The sequence below is a fragment of the Paramisgurnus dabryanus genome, chromosome 13 (assembly GCF_030506205.2).
Source record: "Paramisgurnus dabryanus chromosome 13, PD_genome_1.1, whole genome shotgun sequence".
Taxonomy (NCBI): domain Eukaryota; kingdom Metazoa; phylum Chordata; class Actinopteri; order Cypriniformes; family Cobitidae; genus Paramisgurnus; species Paramisgurnus dabryanus.
Window position 1 is genome coordinate 27,364,225 of NC_133349.1, and position 25,757 is coordinate 27,389,981.

Consider the following 25,757-nt stretch of genomic DNA (forward strand, 5'->3'; position numbering starts at 1 on the left):
TCTTCCAGAAAATGTTCTTCTTTAAATATATAAACATACAATATACCAAATGAAAGAACAGACCCTCTGCTTTCAAACAAAAAAAAAACGTTTCATCCTACCTTTAGTGGTTCTTTTGCAATCAGCTTTTGAATATGGGTAGGTTTTTGCAAAAACACCATATTTTGGGCAAAAAGCAGAAATAATTCCATTTTTATGACGGACTTTTCATAGAGATCCGATTCAGAGCGATCTTTAAAACAGACACGGACATGCAGCAGCTTGCCATAGGGCAATACTTCCGGGTTTAAAAAGTTGCGGAAGGGCGCCACCTGGTGGATAATAGCGGTATTGCGGAAAGATGGAAAAACTCGTCATTGGCGGGGAAGCGTTTTCTCTTGATTGACGAGATATCTCGTCAATGGCGGGGAAAGAGTTGATCTGCATTATTCAACTATGGCACTGCCATTTACTGCAAAGATCAGAGATCTGTCATCTATGGTATATTGAGCTAAAACTTCACATATGTACTTTGTCTTAAAATAACATTGTGAAATGTCCTTTTTAAGCTTACATTAAAATGATTGAACACTATGTTTAAGATGGTGCTCGGTGAGCATCAATGAATCTAATGATTTATAAAATCCTTTGTAGGAAATTTGTATTAGTATTTTTTATGCTAGTCGAGTCAGCAAAATCTCCTGTGTTTGTCTAAAGGTCTTCTTGTGTGGCTTAAAACTGTTTGAAAAATCTTAAGTTTTCCCCTTATAAATCTGAATATTGTGCCAAGCTGAGTAATGTACAATGTTAATTTATATAGATGTATGTGTGTATGCTCAAATACAGAGGACCAGTTTCACATCTGTAGCCTGTGGCACAATGTGTCTGCTTTCTTACAGACACGCATGCTGAGACTTTATATTGCAAAGCTTTTAAGATAATGAATTCACACTAATGGCTGGAAAAACTAATTAGATAAATCCCAGCGATATCATCCATACCTAATTGTTACTGAAAGATCACACTGGAGGCAAAATTCACTAAAATCTTATGGCACCTCTGCAAATGAAAGCAGGCGTTAAACAGAATATACAGTAAGATGTTTGTGTGCATTTTCTATTACTATGTCTGAGACGGATAGATAGATAAATAATTAGCATACATTTTAATACTCAAATATTATTTTGAAGTGTATCACCTGAGCAGAGAGCTTGTGCAAATAATCAACACTGTACCCCTCTGGGATTTTGGCAATAAAATGAAGCACCATTTGCTGAATGTCTTGATATGATGCTGTGTCTGTGTGTTATATTAGTGAATGTTGGCTGTTCTAACATATGCCCATCATTCTTCCTTTCTGCTCCCTAAAGCTCGGTCACTGTGTAAGTATATCTGTAGCAGATGGTTTTCATCATCACAGTAGTTGCCTGCATCCGTACAGCTTCTTCCATAACTTCATAATTTTCCTGTATATTAACCCACCGTCTCAACCTTCAGTAGAGCATCACACGTGACTCATTTTATGTACAAATTCACCACCTGCTGTGTTAGTAAAAACTTGTGTCTGCCTCCAAAGGTTTGACATATCAACCTTCTGTAGGATCTGATTGAAGATCTTTTTCTGGTGGTTCAGTTTTGTTTTTTCTTTGGTTTGCAGCTGCGGTCCGGTGGCTCTCAAATCCTGGAGGGCTGCATTGCTGAAATTCCCAACATCTCCTGCCTGGATATCTCAGATAATGGTCAGTGAACCAGTAGGAATGCTGAATCATGTGATGCATTAAACCATGCATCTCCAATCCGTTTGCAGCTTTCAACAAATGTGGCACTGTCATAGTAAATAGCTTGACAAAAGTTGTACTTTAGTACTTTTTGTATCAGCAGTTAGGGATGAAACAAAACCTAACGGCTAAACATAATTACTGTCTGTGTTTTGACCGGAAGCATTTTTCATCTACAAAAGCAGAGAGAAAAAAAGGCGTAAACCTATTAGTCACTTTATCTAGTTCATCTGCTTTTCATTAAAATGTTAATTTACTTTTTGACCTTAAGTCTTTGAAAGTGAAAGGGTACATTTTGATGTTTGTGTTTTGTGTGTGTGTGTGTGTGTGTGTGTGTGTGTGTGTGTGTGTGTGTGTGTGTGTGTGTGTGTATGTGCACATTTACAGGACCAGACAAAATGTTTAGACCAGCCTAATTTTAAAGCTTACATAACACTTCTGCTTATCTCATGGTAATCTTGAGTACCTATAGAGTAGTATTACATCCTTCATATATCCAAAGAGTCTTTAGGTTTATCAGATTTATGAAAGACAGATCAGCTCTGGCGATTATTTACGAATAAACCCGACTCGCTCACTAGCAAGCAACACAAACAAAACATTATCCCACTATCTCTGGATAACATATGATTCACTACATGTTCAACTCGTTTACATTATTTGCACTTACGTGCGCTATTCCAGTTAAAGTGCCCATATAAGGACTTCCACTGTACTTCCTACACTGAAATTGCCCATAAAAGAAATAAAGCAAGATTGTTACGTTTGAATCTTATGTTCGAACCTTTACAAACCCTGGCAAAGTACATTCAGCACAGAAATGTTCTGTCACACGTCCAACTGCTTTTTTGAGACTTTTCCTGTGTTAAAGCTCCATAACACATGCTGTTTCTGCATTTCTTATGTTAATCTGGAGTACCTATAGAGTAATATTACATCATTTATATCTCCGAAGAGTCTTTAGTTTAATCAGATTTATAAAAGAAAGATTAGCTTTATCGATTCTTTCTTTTACCAATAACGTACGAAAAAATGAAGAACGAGTTACTTCCGCGGGAGGAGCGAGTACGAGTCATGCAACACTATACAATACTATTTAACTTATGATTCACTACATGTTTGTGTCATTTATATAATATGCACTTACGTGCCTATTTCCAACATAACACAGAAGTCTTACTTCATGCAACTCATGACCCGGTAGGGACGTTTTAATGAAAACCAGTCCATCAAACACATACGCAAAACTCCGCTGCTACCCCGGATAATAAACTATATCCATTGTTTCCATAAGGCTGGCTTTCTTCTCCATACATCCAGAAACACACTTCTTCATTTATGCCATTGTTGAGTTTTGAAATTAAACAAAGGTGTCACGTGATGTGATGTTTGTAAGTTCTAGCTTCTCCCGCTGATTGACGGGTGGGAGGGGTTTTCCGGGGGAAGTGCCCATATAAAGAAGTGATACGTATAGAAAACCCCTGAAACGTCAGCTTAATCGAAGAAACTTTCCGAAACTTGTACGAAGCCTGGCAAAGTGCATTCGGCACAGAAATCCTCTGTAACATGTCCAACTGCTTTTTTGACACTTTGCCTACGTTTAGCATGAGGAATCCAACTCTTAAGGTACATTCACATTATAAGCGAATTTGTCGCTGTGTGTCGCTCGTCTCTTTCAAAAGAGGCGTTTCTATATCTAGCTGTCATAAACAAATGAGTTACGTCCACTCCAGTAACTGACAAGAGACTGATGCTGTGAACTCCACTGCTTCGTTCTCATTGGTACTCGCTCCCAAAAGTCGCTCTTAATTTGCATAAAGTTAAACATTGCTCAACTTTGCCACGCGACTGGACACACCCCATCCAGTCGCCAACTGTCACTGTCCCTCATGTCGCCATAAAGTCTCCAAGCTTCCATTGAAATAAATGAGATTGCGTTGCTCTGCTACTGGTAGTCGCTCCTAGTCTGAATGCAGCTTTAAACGGTGTTAATAAGTCAGAATGCATGAAATAGCTTTTGTTCAGTTCATGTTTAATGTTATTTCATCTGATGTCAGGTCTGGACTCTGATATGGCCACTCTGTTAGTATGGCTGGCTAAGAACCGCTCTATAAGACATCTCTCACTGGGGAAGAACTTCAACAACATCAAATCAAAGTAAATATCGGAGAATTTAACATGCGTTGTTCTGCTAAAAGCCAAAGATCTAAAAATTTATTTATCATTTGGTGTTATTGTGTTCACTCAGAAATCTGGCTCCTGTTTTGGATAACCTGGTGCACATGATTCAAGAAGAAGAATCGGTAAGAGATGAAAGCTTTATTGTGTTTGCTGCTCATTTAGCTCGCCAGGGTTCTGCATGTTTTAAGGACAACATTATTCTTTACAGTACCTTTGGAGTAGCGTGTAAACACCATGACATTTACGGTATGAAATTACCATGGTATTATGGCACTTTTTTTGTAAACAGGTTTGCAACTAAAGAAACATTGTCAGGTTATTTTATTTAAAGCTTTTGTTCTGGTTTGCCGTAATTTGTCATCTTGGGCAGGGTGAAAATTTCCAGCGAGTGATGCTGAGAGCTCTGTTCTGTCTATAGTAAATGTATCTATCTGAAGTTGAGGTTGTTTTGTGCAGAAAAGATTAATGACTTTATTGAGTTACTGCTATTATAGGAGCAGCTGTTTATCGGGGTCTGCTGTGCGAATTGGTGTGTGTGTGTGTGTGTGTGTGTGTGTGTGTGTGTGTGTGTGTGTGTGTGTGTGTGTGTGTGTGTGTGTGTGTGTGTGTGTGTGTGTGTGTGTGTGTGTGTAATGGTCTTAAAGCCCAGAGCACTTGTCTATAAGAGGTTAATGGATGAATGTGCTTTAGACTCTTTGAGCTGGTGGACTGCAGATATAATGTGTAATTTTTGGTTCTCTCTGATACTCGTGACCCCATGTAAACTCAACAGTGTGACAGGCTTTCAGTGCATGCTTATATTACTGACAAAGTCATGCATTGCCTCCTGATATCTGTGTGTCTGTTTGACCCAGCCGTAAGCGCATGACCTCAATAGTGAAGCATATTTTCTGCAAATAGATTGTTGTAGGGAACTTGCAAAATTTCTCCACAGACCCTTGCATATAAAGGCAACAACTAGAATCATCATTTTGCACTAAAGTGTTGTTTGCTTTATTTGCACTGGCTTGCAATGTTATTGTTGCTTTATTTGTTATTGAACAAAATAGGATTGTTTAGTAGTTTTATTTTAGTAGTAAAAAATGTAATCTAAATAATTAGATGATGTGCCGATTAATTAATCAAATTATTGCCTTTATTCACACTTAAATATTGGCATGTAATTGGAGAAAATTTGTTGTGAACACTGCATTGAGATCTGTTTCGCCTTTTGTGCATAAATATTTAAATCGGCAAGGCCTGAAAGCATGTGAAATTGTAAACTTTTGTGACTATGCAGAACTGGCTTGATCGGATGCGTAAATTTTCCCCCCATAACTAATTAATTTAATGAATGTGTTAAATTAACAGCCCAGGGGTGGCACAGTGGGTCAGTGGGGTGGCACTGTTGCCTCACAGCAAGAAGGTTCACGCCCCGGCTAGGTCAGGTGGCCTTTGTGGAGTTTGAATGTTCTCCCTGTGTCGGCGTGGATTTACTCCGGGTACTCCGGTTTCCCTCCCACAGGCTAAAAAGTAAGGTGAATTGGAGAAACCAAATTGCCCCTTCTCCAACCTGAGTATGGGTTACCTGGTGTGGGTCAAATTGATTATGGATTACCAGTTTTTGCCATTAATATATGCTGGAATGACGTGAAGAATATATTAAGAAAGAAATTAACAGCCCTTAATTTTTTTCTTCACATAAGATCAACGCTGTGTTCATGTATTGGTCACGTGTCTTTAATACAAATTCATGTGAATTCTTGCGATTGTGCTCTGCCACATTCGTATGTGTATGACTGTAGGTCAAAAAACCAAAAGTCACGTGTGACCGAGGCATCAAAGACTACACAGAATTCTTAAGGATACAGTCACAAATAAAAGTTTAATTCCAAAATGTGCTACAACTGCTTTTAATATACAATATTATATACAATAATATCTATAAAATCCATGTTAAAATCTCATAATCTAATGATGAGATTAGAAACATGCAAGTTTGACTGACCTTACTCAGTCAATATATTAGATATTAAGCTTATATATTCACAGAACGTGCATAATACAAAACATAAAACAACACAATAAAATGACTAGGTTTTCACAGGCAGGGTCACATAATTACATTTTAAATATATTACAAGTATAGGAAAATTGCATACATGATAGAAGTACATGAAACATAAAAGCCCAGTTAGTTTTTAAGGTTATTTTTATAGTTTAAACATTCATAAATTGGATCAGACTGCTTCTTGTTCAGCTCCTGGTATATTGAGGCGTGACGCTTGCTTCTGACATGTGATTCATTGTATTGATTTTCAGTTCTCTCGGTTTTACTATTACCAGTCTAAATAAAAGCAGAAAACTGAAATGGTTATCTGAAATCTTTTGGCATTGTGTGCACAAAAAATTTTTACTTACCGGCTTACACGCACTTTTCCTGTGTCTTGTGTTTTGCAATGCTGCGACAAACAAGAAACAGTGTGAAACTGGGAGGATGGGTTCTTTCACCAAAACACAAATGTATCAAACTTCTTATGTACTCCAACATCATTTAAGTATAGTAAAAGAAGTCAATGGCATGTGCCTTGCTGTAGAAAGTTTTGACATAATGGCAACATTGAGGTTGATTAAAGTTTGACAGCTCCAGTCCTTATTCATATTCATCATGTTGCAGAGAGATGTGTCATAATTTTTATACTGATGTAATCATTAAAGGGGCACTCCACTTTTTTGGACAATATGCTCATTTTCCAGCTCCCCTAGAGATAAACATTAGATTTTTACTGTTTTGGAATCCATTCAGCCGATCTCCGGGTCTGGCGGTTCCACTTTTAGCATAGTTTAGCACAATCCATTGAATCTGATTAGACCATTAGTTTCAATTTTTTTCCTATTTAAAACTTGACTCTTCTGTAGTTACACTGTGTACTAAGACTGACAGAAAATTTAAAGTTGTGATTTTCTAGGCAGATATGGCTAGGAACTATACTCTCATTCTGGCGTAATAATCAAGGACTGTGCTGCCGTAACATGGCTGTAGCAGGTGTAATGATTTTACGCAGCGCTCGAAAATGCCCCCTGCTATTGAAAATAACCAAGATTTTGAGCGCCGTGCTAATGGTCTTATCAGATTCTATGCATTTTGCTAAACTATGCTAAAAGTGGTAGCGACCCGGAGATCAGCTGAATGGATTCCAAAACAGTAAAATTCAATTATTTAACTTGAGCTGTAAAATGAGCAGATTTTCAAAAAAAGTGTAGTGTCCCTTTAAGCTTCGACATTGTTATGATGTTATTGTGTAATAGTGACCTCTAATCATGGTTAAAATCCCACATATTGTGGCTTTAATGTAAAGCAATTTTTATTACAAATTATATGTATTGCAAATTGAGTAGCTTGAAAAGCTTATATAATTAAAGCTACACCGAAAAAAAAAAATTCATTCAATTTACTCAATTTTTTTAAGGTAAGTGGTTGCAATCAATTTATTTAAGCTACAATGAAACAAAAAAGATTAGTAAAGTAAAGTAAAATAAAAAAAACTTTTGTTTAAATGTAGCTTAAATAAATTGATTGCAACCACTTACCTTAAAAAAATTGAGTAAATTGAATGAATATTTTTTTTCAGTGTAATCTAAATATAATCATATTTAATTTGTATGGTTATCGCTTTGCATAATCTGATGTTCCAGTGATTTGAGTTGAGTGATTTGAAAATATAAGGTCTCTTTTTAATATGGTCAGTGTGGCATATTTGCTTTCATTTCATTAACAAACTTTGTAAATCTGAAACCTACATCTTTTCCTGCATCTGAAGCAACAGACGAGTATCAGTACACCAGACACAGCTACAATAACAACAGATGGTCCAACATAAAGAGCCATCCACCTCCAATCTGAGAAGAAACACAGATCATTCAGCCCTCATACAGATAAAATATAACTAGTAAAAATGAACAATATTAATAAGACTATAAGTGTGTTACTAACCTGAATGATCTGTTTCGTTGGAAGTCGTTTTAGTAATAGCTGAAAGTGTTGGTGTGAACAGTTCTTTGGATTTGAAAGATAGAGATTTTAAATAGGTCAAATGTCAACAAAGCTATTTTAGAGCTTCTGTAACGCAGAATCTTTTTAATGAGGAGATGTGAATTTTACCTGTCACCATGTCACATTTAGATGTCTCTGTGTGCTTGATGAAGGATCTCTCAGTCGGGACAGAAGATCTGACTGAGTTTACTTTTTTTTGAGGTGCTAAAGTTGAGACATTTAAAGTAGATCAATAACGTGTATGGAGCTGAAAATATGACAAAACGATTTGAAGCTTGACCTACAGTATGACCCACTTTCTGTATGATCTGAATTTCTGCGCTTTGAATTTTAGAAAATTTAATTTGCTGTTTTGAATTTCCTCTATATCTTGAAAACCTGAAGCTGTATTTTTCAAAACTGTAAATTCACACTTTGAAAATACGTATCTTTACAAATACGGCATCAAATAATTCACTTTTATTAAATTACACTTGTCTATAATTCAAGTTTATGGATTTCAAATTCAAATCGTTTTGTCATATTTAAAGCTCCATACATGTGGAGCATATCTGTACCTGCGATGAAAGTTACAGCATACATACCCATCATTACTGAAAGTCTGACCACAACAAAAGTTTCCACATTGTGACCTTTGCCAACCGCACAAGCGTAAAGTCCTGAATCACTTTCACTTAAAGAGTCTATAGATACTTGAAGTATTTTTCTCTGATGATCATCAGTTATTGATACTCTGCCTTTCTGCAGAAACCTCCGTCTGTTTAAGGTGTAGATGTCATTGAGGTTGTGTCCTGCTTTCATTTTGAAGAAATACTTCAGGCTGAAGATGTTGTCTGCCGTGTAAGCGCATTCGATGTTGGCTCTTTCGCCCCTGTATGCGCTTATACTGAGTTCACAGAGTGCTGCACAAAATCCTTCACAGAGAGACAGACTTACAGTATTAGCATTAAATATAATACTTGATATTAATAACCTGTTTGACAGTACATTTTACTGTATCAATACAACATTTTAAATTTTTCATACTTTAATAGTGTGTTGATTTAAACAAGTGACAAGCAAGGCAGGCAATGTATATTATTATATAGCTGTTGAGTGCATGTTCTTATTAGTAAAGTAAGTTTATTGTTGCATTACATCCCTCACCATGAAAATATACATATATTGGTGAATTGTATATGTTTGTGAAGTAGAATGAATTCTGGTCATTTAAACGACTTATTTTTAATGATAAATTGTAATTTCATTACTTCAGTTTTTGGGTGAAGGTTTTATTTTAAGAAACCTCTGAGTACCTCAGCACTGAATACTTAAAGGAACAGTATGTAGGATTGTGGCCAAAACTGGTATTGCAATCACAAAACATGTGGCTAAAGCTGGTACTGCAATCACACAGCTGGTGGCCAATATACAAAACGACAACATAAACATCAGTTGAGGGCTGCAACTCCACTTTTTCAATGATAATATCCTGGTTATACCACTGTTGTCAGTGATATAAGTATTTGAAATGAAAATTATTTCTTAATGTCTAGTGACATTTCAGGGCCATTTAATGATTAATTGATATAAATTTCTTACATACTGTTCCTTTAAGTACCAAAAACTGTACAATTGTTTAAAGCTTTCTCATCCATACCTGAGTTAACATGCTTTTGTTTTATTACCCAGCAAACAATTCTGCATTAAAAAGATGTCTAATAGCCGTTTCAGCACAGACAGGAAGTCTAGGCTAATTTGGGCTGTCAGTGGAAATGTAATAAACATTCCAACGTCTGAATATACCTCCCACTTTTTATATAAAATAAACAAATAAATGAAACCAAACACCTTGCTTTCACTGTAGACTTTGCTTTCATGATAGAATTAAAAAAATCTCTGAAGTTATTTTTGCAAAGGTTAGAAGTGGGTTACTCACTATATCGGGTCTATTGTTAACTTAGACAGTAAAATCACAGCTATTGTGTGCTGGGTATTATCAACATATTTGATCAAGAATCTTGCTGTTTTGTTGTGCCATTCAGGGCTCGCAAAATCGCTAGCCCGACGTCCCGGGGCTATTGTTCTTTGCAGTCGGGCTATCAAAATGGATAGGTAAAATATATTTAAATGCTTATGCATTCTCTCACAGATTCGGATGGGTAATTATGGTGTATGAAATTCAGGCATTGGGTATTTAAATTGCGTTTGAGCGCGCGCTTGAGTTTTACTTTCACTTTCGCGATCGCCCAAAGCCGCAGTACAGGAAGCAATCCGTACTGATTTGTCATGGATTTGTTGGGAAAATCCTCCAACATCGTCCTGTCAGTCATTACTATCCTCACGTAAGAAAATTAAATCTAAATCTCTCGCAGCAAGCTTTAAAGGAACAGTATGTAAGAAATTTATATCAATTAATCATAAAATGGCCCTGATATGTCACTAGACATTTAGAAATCATTTTCATTTCAAATACTTATATCACTGACAACACTGGTATGGCCAGGATATTGTCATATAAAAAGTGGAGTTGCAGCCCTCAACTGATGTTTATGTTGTCATTTTGTGTGTTGGCCACCAGTTGTGTGATTGCAGTACCAGTTTTAGCCACAAGTTTTGTGATTGCAGTACCAGTTTTGGCCACAATCCTACATACTGTTCCTTTAAAGTGATATAGATTGTACGGGCAGTGAAGAGAGTGACTCGCTCTTAAAGCGATAATTTCACTTCGGTTAGAAGAAAATATTTGGACTGATGATTGTAATTGTATGTGTTATTTGTGTTTTGATAGATATTTTGTCTCAATATTCTACATTAAAAGTAATGTATTTTTTATTCGGGCTACTTGCATTCATTTCGGGCTACCAAAAACTGAAGAGTGCCTGCCCGAAGGGCTACCAGGGATTTTGAAATTTTGCGAGCCCTGCCATTGTTTGGAGGCGTTGATTGTGTCTGCATCGCACCCGCAAATGATTATCAAATGAATTAAGCGCTCTGTGCATTACAGATCATAAGAGAGAAAGCATACCTTTACTTTCATGCATATATATAATTAGAGAATATTGGTTTAAGATATTAATTGGTTAATTTAAGAGTAGACCCTTTAAACTTTATTTAGATATCACTGTATCACGTTTTAATAAGTAGTCACAGAGTTTTAGTCAGTTTTAGTAACATATTTCAGAAAGATGTTCTTGAAAACAAAGACCTGTATATTTATATATTACGAACAGGTGCGAAAGTAACAGGGGATGAAAGTAACAAAGCGATTATCTCTGAGCCCTGATAACATTTGCATCCTAAACTAAATGACAGCATCTTTAGCACGCAACCCTTGACAGATCTGACAAATATCACATTATTTACTCACTGTTTTCAGCGTATAGATCCAGAAAGCGGTTTTCAACCATAATAAGTAAAATCATAAACCGGTCCTTTTTTTCTTATAATGCATTGTGTTTGTCGTTCCATGTGTTTAAGTACTGATCAATCTACAGGTTATTTAGTGCTTTAACACATCCTAAAGTTTGACTTCTCAGAGTTTTTCAAAATAATAATTCAGTCAGATTTAAAAGTCAGAAGTTCCTGTCGGGACGAAAGTACTTTTGTCCCGCTGCTAATACACTCAGAAAAATGAGTCAAGCCCTTCTTAGAAATGACACATTAAAATTGTGTTCAATTAATTTAAAATACCTCATTAAGAGCAATAAGTATATATATTTAATTAGTTTAACACAAAATAAATATGTACTATAATTTATTAATTTATTTTTAATTGCGTTAACACAATTAGTTTGAGTTTGGGTTCTGGAAAAAGAATTTCCCAGCATGCGTTGCATGCAACTGCTTTTGGAGAGTAATTTTTTTATTAAGTGTTATTTTATGCATTTTTAGGTAAAGAGAAAGACTTAATAGTGTTTAATGTCCGTTTATCTTATTGATTTAGAAGCATTTGTGTTATATGTTTTTCAAATTGTTTGGTTACCATCGTGCAGAAGAGAGGTGCTTGTGGTTAAGTTGTGGATGTGACATATTTCTCTCAATGAGCACTGACTGTTAATGCCTGTTTGGAGATCAGTCTCTTCTCACATGCTCATCCTAAGTATCATATGTTATTATTATTATTAGCATGCTAACATGTGCTTATGCTAATTAGTATGATATAAAAACGTTTTATATAAAATAACAGACTTGAGTTATTAAGACTACACTACATTGAGTTATTCAAACTACTCTAAATCGAGTTATTCAGACTACACTAAATTGAGTTGAGGCAACTAATTGAGTATTGGCATTTACTTTAAATTGAGTTGGAGCAACTCAATATATTTTATTGTGTAAAGCAGTTTTTAATGAGTTAGGGGTACACATTCATATTGAATGGAAATCCAATGAATAGGAGTTAATCCAATGAATCATTTTTTTTATTTAATTTGATTTAATTTTCACAGTGTTCCAAAAAAAAATGTATTCTATACAAATTCAAGTTTGTACTGTCGGTTGCTTTTTGATGAAATTGAAATTTAAAACGAAACTGTAATTTCATTATTTTCTACAAAGATTAATGACAGAATATGTTTGCAAAAGTAACAATGCAGAGCTCATCTATGATCAAAGTGAAATTATACAGAAGTCGTATTACATTTGTTCAAAATATCACCTGATATTGATGGACCACGCTTGTGAGTTACTGACCATAGCAAACATACATCTCTGTCTCAAAATATCTTTTAAAATTAAGTTTTTCTAAAAAATTTACTTTCGCCCCTGCTCTCCCCTATACACAAATAAAAGTAGACATTCCACAGTTTTAAATGATGTATCAGTCGTATTGGTATGACCAAATATTCTAAGTCTCTTTGCGCAGTTATTAAAAAAAGAAGAGGTTGTGGCGCCAACGTCACAGTCAACCCCTGGATGTTAAATGTGTTATTAATGTTAAATGTGAAATCTGATTATTAAATAATAAGTGTGAAGTCAATCTTACCTGAGAAGAGAATGACAACAGTGGACAATTTGCTGAACATTTTAAATTTTACGAAAACAGTCTTTGTTGAGCAGAAATCACGTGTGATCAGCTATTGTTTGTCCTGTGGTTGGATTAAGGATGTGTGGGTAGTTACTGAGTATCTTTGCCTTTTGTACAAAACACATAAGTACTTCCTGTCCTCAGCTCATGAAACCCACTCCTGCTGTTTGTGCCCCTCACTGCATGTGCAACTTGTGTATTAAACACTAATCGTGTCACTGTATCCGTGTTATTAAATGTTCATTTTTACCACTTAGTGGTTCTGATTTCTGTTTGAAATAACACATTTTTAGTTTTGTCCTCATCTTTTTGTTTAAATTATAGTAACGCAGCAAATAAACTACAGGAAGTGGTCACATTTGTATGTATGAGTATCAGGCTTGTATCAGCATTGTGTGCATGCTGGCTTGTGCATTTGTGTGAATTTTTGCAGTGGACAGTTAACTAACCACAATTGTATAAAAGTTTAATGAAAATGATTTTAAATAAAACCAAGACATTTTGCTGTGTATCCTATATACAGGATAACACTATTAGTATCTTGCACTGCTCATGTTTAAAGTCATCATGAATCTTTTTATTTTTCATTATGCTTAACAATGATTAAAGATCTAAACATCCTACAAACACACATACAATTTATTTTGGCTAACTGCTGGTGTTGGTGCGGTTGTGGTTAGAACAAGGCAGCATTATGTTCACATCCTCAAACTCCTTCACACTTCTCGTGTTTTGTTGCTTTTTAGTTTTAGATCGTGGTAAATTGAATCCGATTGGCTCCTGAGGTCTAGAGTCTGATAAACTGGATCTGATAGGATTTTGCTGGGTTCTTCATAGTTGTCATCAGTTTGGTCTTCACAGATAAGATCTGGTCGGCTGCGTGGATGTTCACTCAGATTAGTGGATGTCACTGTGAGGTCATGTCGGCGATCCAAGGGATACTTTTCATAGTCACTCTCCATCTAAATAAGCATTAAAAGAAAACAAACAATTCATGAATTGGAAAACCAGTTTGTTTCACAAAATCTTAACATCTTTAACATGCATTGTGGTGGCCAAAACATGTAAAACCTTGGAGAAATGATTACTCACCCGTTCCCGTCTCCTGCTCCTGGATCTGCTTTTTGGTCTTGTTAATTTATTTGCTAAGCGCATGTTAAAGGATACAAGGAATGTAAATTAAGGAAGGACATTTTCTTACAGTAAATAAAAGAGCACTTTAGTTGTGCTGTATATTTTTGGTTAATGAGGATAATGGTTTTATCTCATGACTAATGTGACTGTTTACCATTCCTGTTTTTTCTGTAGTATAGGACCAGAATCCAGCCAAAGGGCAGTAAAGTGATACAACCCATCACATAGAGGAGAATTATCAGATGATCTGTTAAGAATTACAACAACCCTAATCAATTATCACCTCATAGACAAGATAAATATAGCAGACGTCCGGCTTTGATGCTAACCTGAAAATCCTGTAGATTGCTTGTTTCCAGTAGAGCTGATGATATTAGATGTCAATGTTGTGAAGATCTCTGTGTAAGTTAGTCCTAGAGTTCAAACTATAGCTGATCAAAGGATATATGTGACCCTGGACCACAAACCAGTCAAAAGGTGCATTTTTTGGAAATGTAATACAACTATTTGAAAATTTGGAATCGAACTATGCAAAAAAAAAATCTAAATGTTGAAAAAAATTGCTTTTAAAGTTGGCCAAATTAAGTCTTTAGCAACTGCATCAATTGTTTTTACAGTAGGAAATGCAAAAAAAAATCTTCATTAAGCATGATCTTTACATAATATCCTAATGATTTTTGGCATTAAAAAAATCTACAAATATTGATCCATACAATGTATTGTTTGCTATTGTTACAAATATACCCGTGCGACTTACACAATGACTGGTTTTGTGGTCTAGGGTTACATATACTGAAAGTTATTGGCACACTCTAAAAAATATTGGGTTGTTTTCAACCCCCGGCTGGGTAACTATTAGACAGAACACATTTCTGGGTTAAAGTGACCCAAATAGTGGGTTGTTTTAACCCAACTGCTGGGTTGTTTCAACATGGTTGATTAACAATAACCCAGCAGTTGGGTTAAAACAACCCATTATTTGGGTCATTTTAACCCAGAAATGTGTTCTGTCCTATAGTTACCCAGCCCGGGGTTAAATAGAGTGTATAGAATGGATAAAGGACAGTTTTGGATGATTAGATTTTAAATCTATTTTCTCAGTGGCATCCCCTATTTATTTTAGTATACAATGATATTGAAAGCATTATGTTTATAAAGAGTATTTTACCGGTTGTCGTGGAATTATGGGAAATCTCTGTGGACACAAGCAAATGAGGCCTGGAAGAGACTGCAAGGTGGGAAACACTGAAATTGCAACAAAAGCATTTCAATAAACACTGGGATTGTGATATACTGGCGTGACTTGAGATTTAAAATGAAAAGGAATGAATGGTTGACGTCCATTTGCTTTACAACGATTCAATATCCTTACCACTTTTAGCATGTTTGATTTTTGCCTACTTTTTTGACTACACTATTCAATAGCTTTTTTTTGAATATTTATGATGAAGGCTGTGTTTTAATACTCATCATACACTATGGTATACGTGCTATATTTTATTGAGAATAATTGAAAAATGTTCCTTTCATGATGTTGACATCAGTCTCTTACTTTGATGGTAGGTTATCATGTCCACGGTCATATTGGGTTGTGTTCTGTACACTCTGAATGCTGCCAATCGCTGGAAAAAAACAGCAGAGAAATAGAAACACATAGACTTGTATGTCAGACTGAAGATCATCAGACCACATGAACTTAAATTGAAGGCTGTAATCATTGCTTGAGTCGCTTGGCTGCTACTGTACATGTTAGCGAAATAGTAGCTTGGTTAAATTAAAGGTTGAGTGTCCCAGCCTTATAAACAGGGATTTTTTCCTACACTGCAAAACTGAACACGTCAGCCATCTTCTGTAAAATGACATCATTTTAAATGTGCAGCACACCATACAAAAAGTTATGATTTCTTGAATAAAAAGTATATTATAGTAGTGCTAGCCTACATTTAGATATCTGATTTACTGGCTAGCTAGCTACTGTGTGAACACATTTAGGTATTTGCCAGTTAAGCTGTTAAAAATGCAGCAAGTGTGGTACTATTGTACTCAAGGCCTGGGAAATAAAGGGGAATCCCCGCTTAAGTGAGAGAGACCTTTTGCGAATGGACATCATAGTTACGTCACTGCAAGCTGTGCGCGCAATGTGCTGTCAAAAAACAGTGCTGAATAGGAATGCCAAAAAAAGATGGCCTTCATTTTTATAAAATAACATCATCGAAGACACCATTTGAAGATAAACGTAGGTGTTTATGGTTGCAATAAGCCCTCAAATGGACAGATTGGAGTGATGAAATCATCTGGAAATCTATTAATAACTAGAATAGAATAGTCTCTGTCAAAGTCTGTTCCCTCTTTGTGTTTCCTATTGCGTTTTCATCACGTTTATTTAGAAAGATTTAAGATTTGAATGGGTTATACTAAAACAACTTCTTCTTTTTTTTTTTTCAAACACGTAGGCTATAAATATAAGGAAGAAATAGAAAACAGGAAAACTATGAAATGTTTAATAGGTATTAACTCTTTCACCGCCAGCGTTTTAAAAAAAAGTTGCCAGCCAGCGCCAGCGTTTTTCATGATTTTCACCAAAGTTTAATGCCTTCCAGAAAATGTTCTTCTTTAAATATATAAACATACAATATACCAAATGAAAGAACAGACCCTCTGCTTTCAAACAAAAAAAACCGTTTCATCCTACCTTTAGTGGTTCTTTTGCAATCAGCTTTTGAATATGGGTAGGTTTTTGCAAAAACACCATATTTTGAGCAAAAAGCAGAGATAATTCCATTTTTGTGACGGACTTTTCATAGAGATCCCATTCAGAGCGATCTTTAAAACAGACACGGACATGCAGCAGCTTGCCATAGGGCAATACTTCCGGTTTTAAAAAGTTGCGGATAATAGCGGTATTGCGGAAAGACGGAAAATCTCGTCATTGGCGGGGAAGCGTTTTCTCTTAATTGACGAGATATCTCGTCAATGGCGGGGAAAGAGTTAAATAGAATACATGATAGTATTGCTCTTATATGTACTTTAGCGATTCATACTGTAAAATCATTGATTTACCAATAAAGAACTCTATATAAATATATACATCAAATCCAGTCTGTTTCAGATGTGTGAACCATGAAAACCATCTAATAGAATTCATCCAATGACCATTTTTGTCCACAAATGCATATAATTCAAGAAATATACATATGAAGAGTTTAGTTCCAAAACGCAATAAATGCCATTTTTGTAAAAATTGAGTTACTGCCAAAATCAGTATTATATCAGGTCAGTATTTAAAAGTAAATTCTCAATTTTACGCAAAATCCAATATCCACTTTGTTATTCTGTAATCTTTTCTCCCTTTTTTCCCAAAACGAAATAAACGCCACTCCCCCTTTTCTACAGAATGCAATAAATCCGCTCCACAAATTACAGCGCACCATTCCACGCAATGTAAACAAACAATGGTGGCCCGTTGAGTACACAGAGTCCTACCGTGTGTCTCAATTCGTTCCCTAGCTCCCGAGGTCGTGAATCGGTATATCGTGTACACAGGTTCGGGCACTGGTAAGAACCCTATAGCTCACTTCACATTGGGACAATGTTCACTTATTTTTCTGTCACGTGGCTGCTTAAGCGCGTTGTAATCACTCACAGCTGTTACTCATCAACAACCGGCAAAACCAACATCTCTCCGACTTAATTTTAAAAACAGTACATTGTGGAAAATGCTGTCATTATTCTCTTACATATCTGTGCATAAAATTGGAGGCATATAATTACATTTTAAATGTAATAAATATATTTACAATTTTAAATAAATATTATTATTTTAAATATTGAGTAGATTGTGGTCCCTTACTGTGTAAGCAATGTGTGTTTATATTTACAACTAAAACAAATGTTTGTCTTTATAAAAGTTCTGTAACATTTCATAAAGTTTATTGAGTTGGATCACGTGATGTTCGGTTGGCGAGCTTCAGAAAAGGTCACGTGATTTCCGGTTAGGGAACATAGGGACCATCGATGCTCACTGGTTTTTGCGTTGCCATGTGGGAATTTTTAGGGAACGAACGTTCCAGTGCACTGAACGGATTTTGCGATTGAGACAGCCCTTAAAATGGCCGACTCCCTGATCAGTGCCCTGACTACTGAACAAGGGAGCTGATTGAGACACACGCCCAGTTTTCCTCATCTACTTTGTACTTCGTGATCAACAAACAAACAAAAACGAAATAATACTTTAATAGCATTGATAACCCTCTGGTTTTCTGTGACGGAAAGAAACGTAAGCCATCAACATCTAATAATTTACGCGAGAGGCACTCGGGAGATGATCGCTTGTTCTTCTGACAGCATCAAGCTCTGTCATGCTAACACATTGATCCCAGGGGATCTTATGAAAAACTTTCCATAGTTTTACTCAAAGTAATCGAGAATCACAACTGATCGCTGTGAAAAATGTTAAGCGACGACGTCAAGTATAACCGCGCAGCAATGACAGTGTTCCTAATATGACAAAGTAAGTGTTTTGATTAATTTTTTAAACTGTTCAACTAAATGAATATAAAATGTCAAAAATGAATGCACATCTATACATTGACTGAATAGATTTATAGAATTTTGAAGAAAAAAAAACGTCATGGATTTATTGCATTTTGTGGAAAAAATAATCAGTTTTTATAATAAATCTTTGAAAATCAAGTTATGGATTTGAATTTTTTATGTTTTTATAACCTTAAGTTGCTATGTGAAAATTTGTAACAGAAAAAAGTGGTTTTCCTCTTGTCACTTTCTTGGTATAGAAAACACGTTTTTACCGAAATTTGTCAAAATGGATTTATTGCGTTTTGAACCAAACTCTTCATATATAGTCTGTTGTTTGCATCAGATTTCGCATTAACATCTTGTAATAGAATATAATATACTGTAACACTGTATATGAGATTACACTTTACACTCTTTAATTCAATTTACATGTGCTTTCAGAGCGTGATGTAGCAGAACATTTGTTTGCAACGTGTGTATGACTTGTAAAAAGCAACATCATATTAATTTTGAATACTTTAGCCGATTGCTTGCTTTTGATTTGAAGGATCCAAAATATTGAGTCTCATTCACTAATTATTGCATACGTAATTTGCATAAAACACGCCCAAACCAGCACCATATAAGGGCTTTCCGCAGTGCAGCGCTGGTCCGCAGAAATTTTAGAGCAGTTTGTTATAGAAGCAAAAGAGCTCAAAAAGAAATCCATGATCATATTTATTATCGGTAAAGTTACGTTTTGCTTTGCATTTTTTATATTAGAGGTTTTAATGTCGCTGGAGGAAGCCAGTGCTGTGAACCGACCGGAGTAACAATAAATAAGTACTGGATGTTTTAACAAATATGACATTTAATTAATATGAAAAATTCTAAAAATTAACAGACAGGAAATTATGTGATTGACGTTTGTACTTCACATTACATTTACATGACGTCATTACGCGCATCTTTTTTTATATGTGTAGAAAAAATAAGTAGGCTATAATAATGTATAACATAATGTGTATATAGACGGTTTCAGCAGTAACAACATAAACAAGCAGCTTTTGTGGTCCTTACGTAACTTCACAACAAAGTACTTTAAACGTAGTTTATTTATATAACAAGCTAGATAAACAACACGTAGATTACCTGGGAAACCAAATCATTTGTTATTTTCAACGAGGTATTTGTTCAAGAGTTCAGTTTAGCAACTGGTCAGACCATTAAACAAACGGAAACCGATAAACGCGTCTTTAATATTGTATAATAGTGTATAATAATATATAGTACAGAAAATATTATAATATAAAATATAATCATGTCAATTTTATATATCAACATTATTATAAACATTTTAATTATAGCCTATAGTATTTGATTATAGCATACGTGATTACTGCATACTAGTGGTTTTAGGTTTTCTTAAAATGTTTGCGTACATTTAGAAGATATTTTGATACGAGGGTTTTTGTTGAATGACGATTTGTTCATGAAAACATTTCTACGCACATCTCAAGCACAAATTTGTGCGTACGCATGCTTAGTGAATGAGACCCACTGTCTGTTCAAAATCATAGACATTATCCAGATATGTATTTTTGCCAATTTTGCACACTCCTAGTGTTGCTAAGGACTTCATTTGAACAACTTTAAAGGTGATATTTTATAATAGTTGTATTTCAGCCAAATATTGTCCTATCCTAACATATCAATGGATGAGCTGAACAAAAAATTGAAGACAAAGCAGCTATTAAAGCCCAGAATAGATGGGAACTCTTTTAATATTTAAAGGATCTCTCAGGATGAGACCTGAAGAAGCTCAAGGGGGTGCATTTCTGCACATTTAAAGTAAAGGGTGCCTACTTTGAAGACACTAAAAACCACATAGTAGCTCTTATGTTTTATTTTTACATTTTGTTTTACTCACACCTCAATTCCCACAGTTAATTTTTTGTTTTTCTATGTATAGCTAGGCTTATTTAAATGAGAAGTATAACATGTGTAATGATGAAATTTGCAGTAAACTCACATGAAAGGAGAAAGATAACTGGAGCAATCATCATCATCATCATCATGATTCATCTGCTGGATAATGAGTTTAAAATTAAAGCACACTAGTCGACCTCTTTGGTTTAAAGCTGGTCACAGGAAGTTGTCATCTATAGATGAACACATTTCAGTGTCTGTATGTTTTCTGTGGTAAAGAGCAAGCTGAGGTTAAATGACTTTAACAGCAAGGAATGCAAAATGCTGCTGACCTTACAGCTACATTCACCTTTTATTTTTTAAAGCTTGTATGTCTGATTGTTTGCTAAGATTTTCTACATTTTAATCTTTAAAATCAATTTACGGAGGTACTTTGAAATAAATAATAAAAATGTGAAGATAGCCAAGATAATAGTATCACAGATACTGCAAATAAATGAACTATTATCCGTAATGGATTGGTTGTGAATCTTTCCACATTGTTTTGAGCCTCTGTTCTCCCATTGGATGATGGTACTGCAGTTTTTTGACTGAAAACTTAATAAGATGTCACACTACACAGGAAGAGATCTGGTGATAGATGTGGCTGTAGCACACATGTTTTGTGAGGTTTTGGTTTTTGTGACCGCTGCTCTTCTCTCTTGCTTTATTTTTAGTCTCTCTTATATGCAGGTGGTTCATGACCACATTTGATCTACAGGGACAATGAATAATTGGATATTTAGAAAGTAATAATACAATTTTGGCCGCTCATTCAGTCTGCATTACGTTTTTTTTTTTTTTTTGCCAACTGTCAATCCCTAATAAGTCTTTTAATATTAACTCCATTTAGTATAAACATCCCAGCTAGGCTAGCTGCTCATGGTGGCTAAAGAGCGTTAGTCTTTAGAGTTTGTCTAAGCTCTCATGAGAGATTTTAGGCAGACTGAACCTCCATTCAAGGTCAGTCAGCGCTGAATTGTTTAAATCCAGTTGGTCTGTATGCTCACAGCGTCTCTCCTCCACAGACATCAGTGACTGACCTCACATAATCTCTTCAGCAAATGGAGCAGTCTGAGTCTGGAGTAACAGATCAGTCCAGGAATAAGATTATGTGTGAAACGGCAGACTGTGATAATCCTGTCAGAATGACCAAATCTGATTGAGATCTGAAGAAAACGAAAAGAGATTTGGATTTAATGGATTTAACACTGGGTGACCATATTAAGAAATTAGCTGACCTTTTAAGTAAATAATAGTTTTATTGCAGTCTTTGCTCATAATAAGTTTTACGGTTTGGATAAATGGGTGATTCTCACGAAAACTTGGTTTTAAAAATGTCAAGCATGAAAATGTAAAAATTGCTTAAATTTAAACACTTTTACTTATCATTAGACACCTTTCTAACATAATTAAAAAAATTAGTCCTAAAAAATCTCATTACCGCAACAGTCAGAAAACAACAACACTGACATATTTTCAAAATTACATGACAAACCTGAAAGAACATCATTTGGAGATTCTGCACATGCATTTAAAAACAAAGTATTATGCTTCTATTAATTACATTAACATTTAATAAGCATCTGTTGCGGTAATGATAATCAAAATGTCGTGTAAGCATTCTGACAAGACAATATTTCAAATTAACTGTAAAAAAATGATCTTACCTGGTAGCCATCTTGAAGTAACTGGTCCATGTGCTTGGTCACTCAAAATCAAACTTTATTAAAATTCTGTATGTGTGCTTAAACTGTTCTCAAAAAGTGTTGCGGAGGACGAGAACATCAGGCATGGACACATCATTTTCTTCATTATTATTATACATGAATATTCAGTAAATATGTTTTCTGTCATCTAAAGTAGTCTAGCAAAACATCCATTTATTTTTTTTCTAAATATTTTTGTGTTAATTTGATTAAATTACAACATAACGCATGTTCAAACACATTGCAGCCGGACACATTGCGGTAATGAGAATTTCAGCAGAAAATGAGATAAAATTGACAAATTATATAAATTCTTATGTTGAAATCACACATTGTGCAAGGTAGAACACAGTATTGTGTTAATTCTGATGCTTTTTAATATTACTATATTACACATTTTATAGCTAAAATCATTAGTGCCGTGGTGTTTCAATGGTTTCGTGAGAATCACCCAAATAGATTGTTACATGTTTTATGCACCATCAGTTTTACAGTATATATGCCTGAAAAATTATCATTAATGAAATCTGTATTTACTTTCTTAAAGTTCCCCTGTAGTAAAAAAATGTGTTCCTTAAAAGTCATCTTTTAGCATCATACTAGCATATGTAAAAAAATTTCAGTGACCGTAATTTCTTCATGCTCTAAAACAGCTTGAATGTAACTCTACCCCTTTCCTTATTTAGTACACACAGATCTATGAATATGCAAATTGGTCCCTGCCTTCACTCAATCGCACCAGCACACACCATAGATTTAGATGTACATAGAAACTGCATTTGCAGATCCAAACACATAGAGTATGTATAACTTTGTAGCGCATATTTTTTCGGTGCTGATGTTAGATCGCATCGCAGAAGTAGAGCTGAAGCAGCAGTGCTGCGATCATTTCAGCGCCGAGTCTATGCGGCAGACATTTCTATGCCTCGAACTCCCTGATCCGCGCGTTCAACTGTGATGAAGTGATAGGTTTCATGTTTGTGATGTAGAAAACCGAGAGGATTTCAAACCTCGCTTTTGAGACACTCAGCAATGGTGTTGAATAATGAATTTGCATATGTTTAGTCTTAAAACATATTAAAAACACATCATAGACCTATAAACAACTATAAAAACTCGATTTTCACCACAGGGGAACTTTAATACACTTTTTTTGCTTTTATCAAAATTACTTTTATTTTGTATGACATCACCTAGGCCATCCAGAAGGGGAAATACTGGCTGTTTCTCAATATGCGTTTTTCAGCGATCTTGCGTCCTCATGTTCTCGCTCTACGTCATCATTAACCAACAAAGTCCTCAAGAACGCGCAATACAGAGGATGCATGAAAATACCGGATGTGTTCTTGATATCGAGGATGCATCGAGTGCAGACTTGCGTGCTGAAATCGCTTTATGCCCCTGAAGTCATTGCGGCAAAACAATGGCGGAGGTCAGGTGACCAACAGGAAGATCGCACACATCTCAATTCTCACAAGTGCGTTTTGTGTTCTCGCGACCTTCTGAGTTTGTTCTTCCAAGGTCGCCTGGCAAGACCAATCTCCACGAGAACACAAGTCCGTTCTTTGCGTTTATGGAATTGAGAAACAGCCATTGTAAAACTAAACTGGTTGTGAAATGTTGCAGTCATATTTCACAACAAAATAAAGTCCCACTTTACTTTTATAAGTTCTTGATACACTTGAAAGTATATCACATCAGAAATAAATGTGTTAGTAAAAACATTGTATATTAACTTCTTCCTGAATAACATGACTTAAATGAGTATTATACCGTATTTTTACTATAGGTCATAATCATATATTGAATTCTGTTTCTTGTTTTTCTTTCGTTTCTTTCAGCCCCTGACGTCTCTCTCATTGGCAGACTCTAAGCTGAAGACTGATCTTACTCTTGTTCTGAACGCTCTCGGCAGTAACTCTTCTTTGACGCGTGTGGACATCAGTGGAAATGGGATGGGAGACATGGGGGCAAAGATGCTGGCCAAAGCTCTCCAGATTAACAGCAAACTTCGGTACCATCCCTCCTTTTACTGCTTCATGTTTAAATGAATTAGTGTCTGGTTATTCATGAGAAATGTGATCATACATGTAGATTGCTGCTTTCTCACTATGTTATGTTTGATGGTCATGTGACTAATCGTGATTTGGCACACTCTCGTGCTTTAGGACGGTCATCTGGGACAGAAACAATGTCAGTCCACAAGGTCTTCAGGATGTGGCCACTGCATTGGAGAAGTGAGTATTAACATGTTTCTTGTAATTTGAATGTGATTTAGTCAAGTCACATTTATTTTAGGGCTGGGCCGATCCACTTTTTCCGTTGCCGATCCGATTTCGATTCCTGAATTCTGAGTATCGACCGATCCCGATCCAATTCTAGTATTTTTCTTTATTCATTTAGAATTTAAGTGTGTGTGTGTACACACATAAATATATACACACACATATACACACAAAATCGGAAGAATATAATGTAAAATTTAAAAAACCTCATTTAAAAATAGGTACAAGTTAAAAGAATGTAAGTGTTCTTAAATATTTATTAATAATGCCAGTTTTTGAGTGGACATACGATTGAGCAAATAAATAGTTCAAGGAAATTTTTAATTAATTGCGCAACCTGTTACAACATGAAAGACTAAAGTGCGATGCACATCCTGGGAGAAGAATGATGCAATTGAATCATCCTGTCCTTTTTCACTTCCGGGGTGCAGGATAATGTGCTTAAAGCATCTTCTCACAGATCTTATATATGCTAGGCACGTAGTGTATTGCATTCATCCAGCGGTTTACTGAGACTTTTTAATCAGATGATTAAAATACGGTTATTGTGTTTGTGTGTCTTGTGTGTGTATGACGTGTTTAATTCGCCGCTACTCCAGTGTATGAACTCTGCGAGCACCAGCCCATTGAGTTTTTGTGACCTTAAATATCTTCAATATGCAATTGTTTTTACATAAAGCTGTTGAATATATTAGGAAGTCTTTGAATATAGTGTATAAAAATGTTTATGGTGCTTTTATAATAGTCTGACTTTTCTATAGCATGACAGTAACAACCACGAGTAACGCACAGTATCGGATTTTGATCGGCCCCGTTATTCCGATATCCGATCCAGCAAAAAAGGTCTGGATCGACACGATATCCGATCCAAAGTATTGGATCGGCCCACCCCTAATTTATTTATATAGCACCTTTTACATATTGCATTGCTTCGAAACAGCTTTACATGAAAGACGCAGATTAAAAACAAAAAACGGAAATTAATAAATATATAGCATATATGCCAGAATATATAGCATTACTGCACATTTAATTGTTCTCATAAAATAGATTATAATCTAATATAATAAAATAAAATGGATAATATATACTTTTTTTTCGACATTTGAACGTTTGATTTATTAACATTTACATAAATACGCAAATATGCATCACTTACTTAATCAC

General features: G+C 35.3%; 3 protein-coding genes across 4 annotated transcripts in view; 1 reads left to right on the forward strand and 2 right to left on the reverse strand.

Moving 5' to 3' along the window:
• LOC135728162 (F-actin-uncapping protein LRRC16A-like) overlaps positions 1-25,757 on the forward strand; it is a 145,587-nt gene that overhangs the window by 79,477 nt on the left and 40,353 nt on the right. For both annotated transcript variants that reach the window (XM_065246288.2, XM_065246287.2), the window contains exons 18-22: positions 1,637-1,718; positions 3,815-3,914; positions 4,006-4,060; positions 24,147-24,319; positions 24,474-24,542. In XM_065246288.2, coding sequence (XP_065102360.2) covers positions 1,637-1,718; positions 3,815-3,914; positions 4,006-4,060; positions 24,147-24,319; positions 24,474-24,542 — 479 coding nt within the window. The remainder of the gene's footprint in view (positions 1-1,636; positions 1,719-3,814; positions 3,915-4,005; positions 4,061-24,146; positions 24,320-24,473; positions 24,543-25,757) is intronic.
• Positions 5,831-13,164, reverse strand: LOC135728316 (uncharacterized). The gene is made up of 7 exons (XM_065246496.2): positions 12,938-13,164; positions 8,556-8,885; positions 8,080-8,175; positions 7,912-7,974; positions 7,719-7,817; positions 6,339-6,379; positions 5,831-6,264 (listed from the first exon to the last, which is right to left on the reverse strand). The coding sequence occupies exons 1-7, from the start codon at positions 12,975-12,977 to the stop codon at positions 6,112-6,114; spliced, it is 822 nt and encodes a 273-aa protein (XP_065102568.2). The 5' UTR covers positions 12,978-13,164; the 3' UTR covers positions 5,831-6,111.
• LOC141279953 (uncharacterized) lies at positions 13,677-20,699 on the reverse strand. Its single transcript, XM_073811512.1, has 7 exons — positions 20,661-20,699; positions 15,666-15,735; positions 15,282-15,358; positions 14,443-14,526; positions 14,268-14,360; positions 14,072-14,124; positions 13,677-13,941 (listed from the first exon to the last, which is right to left on the reverse strand). Exons 1-7 carry the CDS (start codon positions 20,695-20,697, stop codon positions 13,696-13,698), a joined length of 660 nt encoding a protein of 219 aa, XP_073667613.1. The 5' UTR covers positions 20,698-20,699; the 3' UTR covers positions 13,677-13,695.